Source organism: Poecilia formosa, unplaced genomic scaffold (genome assembly GCF_000485575.1).
Source record: "Poecilia formosa unplaced genomic scaffold, Poecilia_formosa-5.1.2 Scaffold379, whole genome shotgun sequence".
Lineage (NCBI taxonomy): Eukaryota > Metazoa > Chordata > Actinopteri > Cyprinodontiformes > Poeciliidae > Poecilia > Poecilia formosa.
Genome location: NW_006800318.1, coordinates 341,613 through 352,828, shown reverse-complemented (window position 1 = coordinate 352,828; position 11,216 = coordinate 341,613). Strand labels below are relative to the sequence as shown.

The following is an 11,216-nucleotide window of genomic DNA, read 5'->3' as shown; positions in this document are numbered from 1 at the left end:
ACATTTACTTCAGTAACTTTTTTTTGGGGGGAAAAAAGACGTACGTTTAATTTTCGTGAATAAAAACTCCTATTTCAAAACAAACCAAACACTATAATGTATTTTCATTGCTTTCCATGAATGAAAATGGTGGAAGAAAGAAATAACTCCTCCTTCTTAACTCTCGACCGCATCATTTTGTTAGTTCCTGACACTCATAGCTCGTAATGTCGGGAATTTTCCACTCCTTTTTCCGGAGAACGTCTTGATATCTTGAGCTTCAGCAGCTCCCGGAAGTGACCATGCTAAACTCCGGCTAGGTGACCGGAAGCCCCGCCCCCTCCGTATTTGAGCCAAGTCCAGACTTGTTGCTTCTGCTTTTGTCATCGCTGTGACTTGGTCGCGGTTCTCCAGAACTCGAAGTTCGCAGTTAAAGAAAGTTCTTTTTGTTTTTCGGTGCTGCAGGCATGGCCCAGATAAACAGCTGCCTCAAGCGGACCTTCATCGGGTTCAACTTGTTCTTCGCGGTAAGTTGGGTGTTTTAAAAAGATCCAGAACCTTTCAGAATTGAAAGTGCGTAGTTAAAGCTTTATGGGGTTAGCGCCCTTTATTCTAATTTAACAAACGCCAATAACCAGTTTAACCGTTTAAAAACGGTCATAGTTAGAGTTTGTGGCTAAACAAATTGTATTTGATGCTAGTAATTTATAAATAAAGTAATATATGGTCCTCATTTTGAATTAATTCATGTGGTGAAGTTTCAGTTCCGTGTAGAAATTAGGACCTTCAATCGGTTTGGTTCAAAATGTAAATGGTAATCTGATTATTATACACTGAATACAGATTCGTTTTACAGTTTGTAATTCGCTAACGCTTTTTTAAATTAAAGTTGAACTTTTTGTCCACTCTGACTCAGACCCTGCATTAAAAACTAAAGTTTAACTCTTAATATGGCGTCTACATTTTCTTTAACAGTAAACCTTATAAAACAACCAAATAATGATAATAAACATGATATTTTTTAATAATGCAGGTTTATGGATGAATAAAAAGCATAAGCTGCTCAAAAATAACAAAATATGTTAAACTACACTTTAAAGATGTTTTGAGTAGATGAAAGTTTTCATAAATGAAACCTATGACTCCTGAGTCACCCATTTCAGTATTACATTATTTTTTAGTAAGACAATGAATAGTTGTTTCACTGCCAAAAACAATTTGAATGCATTTCCTCCTTTTTGTTTTCATAAAACCTGCAGATCACTTCTTCACTGCATTTTGTTTCTTTTTATGTTTTGTACTAAAGCTGCTCAATTCTAGTCAGTTCTTTAAAGAAAAGTGCGACATAAACTAACTTTAACTTTCATTTTTAAACTTTTCCCATCTCTTACATAAAACAACCGAGCATTGCAGGTGTTTTCATTCCACTTCCTCCTGAAATGAAATTTTTTTGCAAGACAATACAAGTTTTATAACTGCTTAGACCTGAGCTAAGATGGTTTCTGTTCCTTCTTTGTTTAAGTACACAGAAGTTAATTCTTCTTCTTTTTATGATTGTTTATAAAACCTGCTGGTTTTATCTGCACTGGGGTTACCTGCTAACACCAATGTTTGCTCAGAGCAGGACATGTTCAGGCGTCTGCCGCACACTTCAGCTTTGCGTTCAAACCTGCTTTTCCTGTTTATTCAGGGAAATAGTTACATGCTTTGTAAGGTAAGCTGTGGAGTTGCAGGTTGGATATTTCAAAGCATTTATAGTTACTAAGCTAACATAAATCAGCTCAAAGCAAAAAAACCCCCCCAAAAAACAAACACCTTTCTAGTGATATTTAGCATGTTTACTTGTATTTATGTCAGAGTTTATGAGTTAAGAAGGATGTTGAAGTCAGACGTGGGGCAGGTGGTTTTATGAGGTAATAAGTTTGATCCAGAGAAAATCATAAAAGAGGTTGATCAATTTCTATGTTTCATTTTTTTGTTATCACATCACAACTTTAAATATGTTATTATTTTAAGTCCAGGTCACTGAGATTGTGTGTTTATTAGTTTTTTGGGATCTACAATGTGTCAGATTATCTCCAGTTTTCAATATGATTGATAAATCTGGAGGAAAATATCCCACACGGACTCCGGATCATTACAGCGACAGTTTGCGGTCTGAAAAATGATAATTATCATCTAAAAGTTATTAAAACTGGTTATTTCTAAAGCTATTTTCCAAAATTTGATGAAATTTGTTCTGCAAGCAGTTTATTATCTGTAAAATATTTATTCTGTTTATGGAATTTCAGCTCTAGGACATTTAATAAGCTGATTTTATGTAGCTTTCACACTAAAACTGAATCTGTGGTTTAAAGAGTTTTAAAATTAATCTTTGTCTAAAATTAATGAAATGTTTTTTTCTAGCTTGTCGGAGCAATCATCCTCTGCCTCACTGTTTTTGCCCAAATCGTCACCAACGGTGAAGATGACGACGTAAGCGCTCACACTTTGTTTATTTAACTGGAAAAACTCAATTTGAGCTAAAAATCTAAACGTATAACTGCAGATTGAGAACCGGACCTACGGGCTCATCTGCCTGTACATCATGGGAGCCGTCACCATGCTGCTCGGCCTGCTGGGAGCCTACGGCGCGTACAAGGAGCACAAGATCTCTCTGATTGTGGTGAGTGCGTTTTCAGATAAAACAGGATGTTGCAAGTTTGGAGTTTCCAGTGATCTCATCTGAGCTATTGCATCATGCAGAGATCTTTATTTCAAAACAGAGGTCAAAACAGATGATTTGTTTTTGTTTTTTCTTCCATGTTTACACTTTGTAGTACATTTCGGTGACACTTTTTTAGTGAAATTGTTTGTTAAATCTATGCAGGTTAGCTTAATAACTTAAACATGACCAGGATGTATTCATTTGGTTCTCAGGTTAGGTGGTGGTGTGTAATTCTGGTTCAAATTGTTTGTTTTTCTTCTGCAGTTCCTGGTCTGCATGGTCATCGGGTCTTTGGTGATGATCCGATCAGGAATCCCTACCGCCGTTCTTCGTCCTCAGGTAAAATCCCTTCTCCTCCAGGCGGAGCTCCTAATTGGAACGTCACGTCGGTGGAAATAATATTTATGATTTGTGCTCTGGTGTTAGCATAGCTAACCTTTTAGCCCAACACTGCTTGTTGAAAACTCAAATTTGTTTTTATTCAGGTTTAATTGCGGAGAAATTGTTGTTTCCAGACCTAGTGTAATTAGAAAATGATTTTAAAGAAATCACATTTGTAAAAATGTTTCTTTTGCATAATAGATCAAATTAGCAGCACTAACTCATTTAGCAATTTAGCTTTTTGCTAACTTAAAAGCTTTAGCAAATACTAAATACTGTTTTTTTCAGACCTAATTTAAATAGAAAATGTTTCAGAAAAATCTGATTTTTAAATATTTATCTATTTTAAGATGGAGAAAATGAACAGAGCTGATTTTTATTTTATTTTGCGATTTTGCTGACTAGCTCTTTCAGCTTTTGGTAAATGCTGTGTATTTATAGTGCTTTAGCATCAGTGGAACTAATGTTTAGCTCTTTAGCTTTAGCATTTTAGTTGGTGCCCACCTCTGCTTATTGACACAAAACATTCAAATTTGGTTTTATTTAGGATTAGATGTACATAAATTGTTGCGTTCAGACCTATTTTAATTAGAATAGGATTTTAAAGAGTCACATTGTAAAGACTTTTCTATTTTGAATTTGTGTCTGATTAGCTGCATTGTGTTGTTTCTGCCTCTGAATGAAGCTCTGCTGGTTTGCAGGTGGAGGGATTCCTGGAGGAAAAGTTCAGTGAACTTCTGCCTCTCAACATGGCGACGATCTCACAGAAGCACTTTGTCAACAACATGCAGACTAGTGTGAGACTCATTCCTCTTTCACATAGAAGAACTGAAGGTGTTTAAGATATTTTAATGGAACCTCCTGAGAAGGAAATGGTTCGAAAACAAGCTGCAGAGGCGTCTGACACTTTCAAACTTTTCCCGGTGTGTGGTTTGACCTCATTCACTTGTTTTCTCATTTCTGGGTAATTCTGAAACCCAAGATCTCACATTTTAAAATATTCCAAAAACTTCATCAGAATGACCGGCTCAGTCACCAACTTTTCCTCAAACCAACCATTCAGGGTTTATGTGATTAACAAAACAGGAGACAGAATGGCTCCTGTTGTTTGGCTTTCAGTCGTTATAAAACTTTGTTCTACCATTTTGCTTTCTGTTTTCCTGAAGGGTGACTCAGAGTGCGGCCACACCCACATTCACTTCCACTGAACAGAAACCAAAATCAAAAGTTTGATCTGTTTTATTCTTTCTACCCAAGAAGAAAAAACAGGGTTTTCTCAAGCTTAATTCATTTGTATTTAATTAATTTCATGCCAGTCTTGGCAAAAAATAATTTTTTAGTTGGTTCATAAAGATCCAACTTTGTGGAACCAAGAATTCCACAAAAGAAAGACAAAAATATTTTATTTTTTGTCATTATGGTTTTTTTTTTTATTTGATTTTGAGAGCTGACAGCGTACAGACATTTTTGGACTGAGGCCAGCATGGTTCTTTAAATTATAAATAATTAAAATTTTCTCTACTTTGCTCAGAAGATTATGTTTATTCATATAAATTTTTAGATTCACTTTAAAACATAAAATCTTCAGAGATGTAAACATCAACCATCAAACATGGCCGACATCTAAACTTTTAACCAAACCAGAAGGTTTCACAGTCAGACGTTCACTCAGAGTACAATGACATACTTCCTGCAGAAATGTTTTTATCGTCCTGCAGTAAAAGGTTGATGTGAAACTAATAAAAGCTACACTCACAATAAGAACTGAAGATATCCTGCTGATATGCATCGATTAACTGATTATTAGTTCAAGCAGCTCAGCCAATGGCAATCTGATTTAAATCAGACTCGTGCAAAGGCAAGTTGAGGAGAAAAGTTTGCAAAAACTGATAAAGAAAATGGATGCAGTAATTAGTTTGGGGCCGCTGTGCTTCCAGGAAGCCTCCATTTCAACTCCTGATGTTATTTTAGCTTTTGTAGATGCTAATCTGCTGCTCCCAGTTCTATAAACACTTTGTTGCCACGGTTACGCATCAAACCTGTCTAAAAGTTAAGAAAACAACCAGAAAAAAAAATGCTGGTGGCAGAAAAATCTGTGTTCGTTGTAATCTGGATTATTTTAGTAACCAAATATTCTGACAAATAATCAGATAAAGAATTGACACGTTCATTTAACCAGTTACGGCTTTTTTTTTTTTTTACAATATTAGGAATGCATTAAAAGATGCAAATAAACAAATATTAAATTCCATTGTTGAATAAGCAAATAAATATATTTTATTGCTCAAAATGCAATATGTCACTCCTTTAGTGAATTAGAACAAGGTAGAGATTTTTTTTTTCTTTTTTACAATCAAAGGTGTTTTTATCTTAAATGCAAAATATATTTTTATTTTTGCACAGTTTTAACTTAATTACTGCTTTGAGTGTTGTTTTCTTTAATCAAATGACCTTTTTGTAAGTTAACGATTAATCACTTACTAAATTAGTTGATGATTATTTCAATTATTGATTAATCGTGACAAATCCGATTAATCGTTTCAGCAATAATCTGTATCATTCCAAAGTTTTTCCAGTTAATGTGGAGTAGCTCCAGTGGGAACCACCTCGCATGTCCTGCACGGCGGTGGAGGAATGATGGTTTGTTTTGACTCTCCTCCTTCTTCTGTGGTTTCAGTTGCACTGCTGTGGCCTGTTCAGCTACACAGACTGGAACGAAGACATCCCATCGTCCTGCGATTGCCCCTCTGACTTGGATGAGGAATCTGATACATGCAAGCAGGTCGTTGGCATGAACCGCTACCCTGTGAGTGTCAGCGCTCAGATGTGATCTGATTCACATTTCTGTTTGACCTGGAGCCACTCATGACTTTATGTTTACATCTCTTCCAGTTTCTGAAGCAAAGCAGGTCCATCTACAGTAAGGTGAGTAAGCCGGAGCTGATTGACCAACCTGAAGGTGAAATGGATCAGATAAAGTAACTGCTTCTTCTCCTTTCCACCGGCAGCCATGTTTCCCCATCCTGATGCATTACGTCCTGTTGGTGGCCGACATCTCACTGGGGGTCGTCTTCACTCTGGCTGCTCTGGCTGTGAGTTCACCCTTTTGTCTCAAAAAATACACAAAACATTCTTCCAGGGAGCATTCACACCAACCCTGTTTGGTTTGCTATAATCAAACACTAGCTTGTTAGCCTAGAAAGTTTGGTTTGTTTGGGTGTCCACACATCCTTAAAAAAAATCCTAAAGGGGCAGTATTACGCATTTTCAAGCACAACCAAATAACCTTCAGTTGTTTTAGAAATGCTACATATATGAAATTTACTTTTCTAAGCTAACTTCCTAATTTAACACTCTGAAATTGGGTCTCTGTCTCTTTAAGAAGCTCAAGCTCTTTCTGAAACTCCGCCTTCAGGAAGTCATCACAACTTGGCTCCTCTATTAACACTAGCATTTTTACCAGCATTGCTCTGAGAAGTAGTTCCTATAATGAGCTCAGCAGTTCCCCTAGTTGTTTGCTAATTGGTTCTGGCTAGTCTGAAGGAGCTGAGTGGAGGAGGAGCTGCGCCTTGAAGGCGGGGATTGGTCTAACCAGGCATTTTGCACACTTGACTTGACTCTGCTCTGGTGCCGATCAAAAAAGTTTGGTTGAAGTGAAATCTGGCGCGATTCAAATGAATATGTGAATGCCAAGCTGACTGGAGATCACTCCAAAAGCAGGAAGCGGACTGCTGGTCAGGGTATTCTGGGTAAATACAACCAAAAAGAATACACTAATTTATCGCTAGCAGGAGAAATGTGTCCTGCTAGCGAGGACACATTTTTAGCCAAAAACAAAAGAGAAGTCCTCCAAACGCTGAAATCTGATGCCACTCCATTTTTGTTTGGATTTCATGAAGAAGAAACTTGCACTCAATGTCTTCTTTAGAGGTTTTCAAGTTGCTTCCTGTAGTGGCTCTTGCTGTAGCTCCCCCGTAGGTGAGGAGGGGAACAGGTTTTTCAAAAAGCTGAAAATGTAGCAAATGTTGCAATTTTTGACTACCAGAGCATCAGGTGTGAAATCACCTTTAAAGTAATTTTAAATCTCACAAATTACAACTTTACAACACGATCCCTTACAAATAAGTTAAACAATCACAAATAGCTCTTAAACTTGAGAAAAGAAACATTAAACATGTACAACTTTAAGTAGCAGATATTGTTTAAACTAAACTGTTTAGAGATATGTTCCAGTCTTCTTTTGAGTGGGCTCATTAATGTAAATAAATAATCCATTAGAATCTCATCTGAAGGTTGGATGCCTCTCATGGAGACCAGGAATGTAAACAAACCATCCTGGCTGATAAAACCTTGAGCATGCAGTTACTCTCATGCTCAAGGTTTCTGAAATGTTTCACTTTAAAGGAAACATTTGAGATCTATGAAGCATCAGGACAGAACAGGTCCTAACAGATCCTATTACGTCCTTCAGGATTGTTTTTCTAACAGACTGTTCTGCGTTGGCGCCAGATGCACCAGAAGGAACCTAAATGGATTAAACGAGTTAATTTGGAGTAAATAAACTTTCAGATGTACATTTAAGGCCAGAAATATTGCCCCCCTGATGAAATCACACACAAATGATGCAATTTTATTATACAAAATTAGCATTTTTCATGTTTTTGTACTTCTATTTTGCCACTACTGCTGTGAAAAACAGCCAAGATGCTTTAAAAAAACCCACAAAGAAAATGTTAAAATGTTAGTTTATTTTTTGGTAATAAACTAACATTTTTGGAGTCTGAAAATGAGTCCTTTCAAAAATCTCCAGATAAGAATCCACATGTTACTGGCATTGTGCTGTTACCTAGCAACCCCAGCCTGTTACCTAGCAACCTATGTATAGTTCAGCATGTTGAGTCAGGAGGTGTGGCCAGCAGCATCATCTTTGGATTTAAAGTGACAGAGGCCCTAAACAGTAAACGTAGACAGGCCTGAGCAAATTAAAGTCTCATTATCTAAGAATAATTGTATGCAAAAAATGTAACCAACATGATTTGGATAGGCCATAGACCTATCATGGCCTGTTTAACAAAGCATAACAGGTCACCTTTAAGAGTTAATTCTGAGTAAATAAAGTCACAAATGTCACACTATGATAAAATCATGCAATATTTCCATGTAAATGACCATAATAAAAACATTTCATACTTCATCTTCCTCCTCATGGTTCAGGTTCTGGGCATGATTCTGTCCTCCATCATGATCCACCAGCTGCGTCATCCCAACAAAACCCCCGTCGTCTACAAAGTTCCCACCATCTTCATTCCAGGACCACCAAAGTACCAGGAGCTGCAAAACGATCTCCCACCTCCCTACTAAAGGAGCGCTGCCACCTTTCTGTTATGCTTCAGGATGTTTTTCTTCTTCTTCTGCCGTTTCTCTGACTGCTTCCAAAGTGCCTTTCATTCCTCCAACAAGGGAGAAACTCTCCAGAGATTACTCTGCACCAGCTTTGCCAGTTTTATTTTTAAACCATATTTTACAGTTTTTTTATGTTTGGTTTTAATCGTCTGAGAGAGTTTTAAGAAAAATAAGATATTTACTTTCATCTGTTTCTAAATCATCATACAAAAAAAATATTTTAACAAGCTTGGTTTACTGTTGAATAATAAAAGTCGGGAAAAAGCCATAAGACATTTTCATCACATAGAAGAGTTCTAACCTAATTTAGGTTTCATATATTAAACCTCTAGATATGCAGATTTGTGTTTGTTTAACCAAAAGCAACTTCCTTGCACACTTAATGCTCCTAAAGGAGCTGATAAAAATTGATTTTTAATAACAAGGCTTAAAAAGTGACAATGAATGTTTACAAACAGAAGGCTAGTTTATTTCTGCTTGCTAATCTGTTACTGATTTCTGTTTGGATTTAAAGGGAAATAAAACTATAAAATTAAACAATGTTTGTGGAGTTTACTGATTTAAAAAATTGTCTGATTATACTAAAGAAATTTGCAGCTCTGAAGCATAAATGGTTGTAAAAGCACATTGTTCTCAAAAAACATGGAGTCAAAAATTTTCAATAAAAAAATATTTGAGATTAATCTCAGAAATGTTCTAGAAAAAACAAGAACCTTCCTGAATTCTAAAAGTAAAAAAAAAAACTAAATATTTTTTTTAGATTAATCTCAAATGTTTGAAAGTTTTAAACTTTTAAAACTCATAAATTTCAAAGTTTTTCTTGGAAATCTCTGAGCATTTCTGAGCATTATCTAGCAAATTCTCAAGTTTTCAAGTTAAGAATTGCCATTGTTTTCCTAGAAAAAGTTTTCAGGCAAATTTTTGGCTTTTGGAGATCATAAATTTAAATTTTTTTCTCTAGAAAATTTTTTAAATCTCAAAAATACTTAGTATTTTCCTTGCAAAGTTTCAACATTTAGACCTAAAAATTTCATGATTTTTTTCTAGGAAATATATTTTTAGATTAATCTTAAAATTTATTAATCTTATGTATTATCAATGGTTATGGTTAATAAAGTATGCAGCAGTGAGTGTGAGCAGATAAAAATGATAAAGGACACAAAATCACAAGTATTTGAATATTTTTGTACAAATGTCTGATCTCAATGTATTTAATGAAATGCTTGTTCATGGAAGTTTTCACAGCTGAAAAAACCCCCCCAAAACCCATGATCTCTGTGTGTACACGGGTCAAACTTTTCCGTACGTGACATCCAAACTAGGGTTGATCTTGTTGGTTTTTCAAATCAGGAATAGGGAATTGCAAATTCTGGTTTCAAAAGTTCTCCAACATCCAGAGGAGGAAGCAGCTGGTTTTGGGATTAATAAACAAATCTGGGTCTGTTTCCTTAACCATAATATGAGTTGTTGCTATTAGGCAAACATGATAAAGTTCTGAACTATATGATAATGAGTGCTACTAAAAATTGGCAAAAATGGTTTTATAACACTAACATTTTAAAGAAGAGTGCTAAAACAGCTGAAAACTTGTGATTTATTTACTTAATGCGCCATCTAGTGGACAGAAGACTCACAAGAGCGCTAAGAGGCCATTTCTGAGCTAAACATTACTGAAAAATATTTAAACATTGTATGTAAAAGCTCAGGTATTTTAAAGAAAACCATCGTTATGGTATGTCATAATCATGAGCTACATTAAACAAATTTCTTCTTGATGTATTCTGTTAAATCTGTGTTTAAAGTGTTTTATCTGATTAAGCACCGAAATGCCATGGAAACCTACGAAAAATACAATTATCCAAGCACTCTTAGGGTGAAAATTACTCACTCGGGTTTACCTTGCATAAGATGAGAGCAAAGACGTGCAAAAATATTCACCAGACAGACTGTGAGAACTGACTTCTCCTTATCTGCACTTATTATAACTGCAACTCGCTCGGACAACATAAACTTAATTTATCCTTTACTAAAACAATTATTACTAATTGTTAAAAATAGACATACTTCTACACTGTAAGTACAATGTTCCTTGAAGGAAAACGAGCTTAACTGCTGGTTTTCTGTAGATGGATAAATATAAAAGTTTTTCAAGATATTAAAAATTATTTTAGATGTCTAGTTTGCAGTTTTTCCGCCATCAAACTTGACTCTCCATAGAAAAATCTTTAGCTGTAGCATATAAAGAAATCTTTGGAATATTTAAGCATGAAAAGTTGGTTTTAGCCCTTACCAACATTCATATTTCCCCCCAATTAATAACTCGTATAACTTTGAAAATGCCGATTTCTATCCTTTAACTTTCTTCTGGTCGCTCGCCAAATCTTAGGGTAATTTTTTTGTGTTACACCACCGGCAGCCATTTTGTTTTTCTAATTTCGGCGACGGCAGGAACAAAACAATATCGAGTCTTATAATTATATCTTAGTTTACGGATAAAAGTAAAAATTAAAATGTTCTGTTAATTTAAAATGCATGTTTATGAAATATAACGCTTTTAAACAAACAAGTATGTTTTTAAAGTTTTTCAGTGATAGAACAAAGGAGGCGCGAGCGCATTTTTAGCACTTAAGCTAGCAAAGCTGTAAAGGTAAGTTGAGTTCTAATTTTACATTAGAATTAATTTTGTATTTTTTTTTTCGTATTTCTAGGTGAAAAAAATATCTTGCCTGTAAGCGAGTGCCTGTAA

General features: G+C 35.4%; 2 protein-coding genes across 2 annotated transcripts in view; both read left to right on the top strand.

The window, feature by feature from the left end:
• The first annotated feature begins 328 nt into the window (after positions 1 to 328).
• Positions 329 to 9,007, top strand: LOC103154270 (tetraspanin-8-like). The gene is made up of 9 exons (XM_007575485.2): positions 329 to 506; positions 2,386 to 2,454; positions 2,528 to 2,644; positions 2,951 to 3,025; positions 3,769 to 3,864; positions 5,745 to 5,873; positions 5,960 to 5,992; positions 6,076 to 6,159; positions 8,282 to 9,007. The coding sequence occupies exons 1-9, from the start codon at positions 447 to 449 to the stop codon at positions 8,426 to 8,428; spliced, it is 810 nt and encodes a 269-aa protein (XP_007575547.1). The 5' UTR covers positions 329 to 446; the 3' UTR covers positions 8,429 to 9,007.
• A 1,229-nt stretch (positions 9,008 to 10,236) lies between these two features.
• The window catches only part of ptprr (protein tyrosine phosphatase receptor type R), a 29,209-nt gene continuing 28,229 nt past the window's right edge, over positions 10,237 to 11,216 (top strand). The window contains exon 1 of the mRNA XM_007575484.2: positions 10,237 to 11,117. The gene's annotated coding sequence lies outside the window, so the exon portion shown is untranslated. The remainder of the gene's footprint in view (positions 11,118 to 11,216) is intronic.

What these genes read in the sequence shown, in the direction of transcription:
- LOC103154270 (XM_007575485.2), top strand. Translation starts at nt 447, where the DNA reads ATGGCCCAGATAAACAGCTGCCTCAAGCGGACCTTCATCGGGTTCAAC. An exon ending in GGTTCAACTTGTTCTTCGCG is followed by an intron (nt 507 to 2,385) that starts GTAAGTTGGGTG and finishes GTTTTTTTCTAG; the next exon opens with CTTGTCGGAGCAATCATCCT. An exon ending in CCAACGGTGAAGATGACGAC is followed by an intron (nt 2,455 to 2,527) that starts GTAAGCGCTCAC and finishes GTATAACTGCAG; the next exon opens with ATTGAGAACCGGACCTACGG.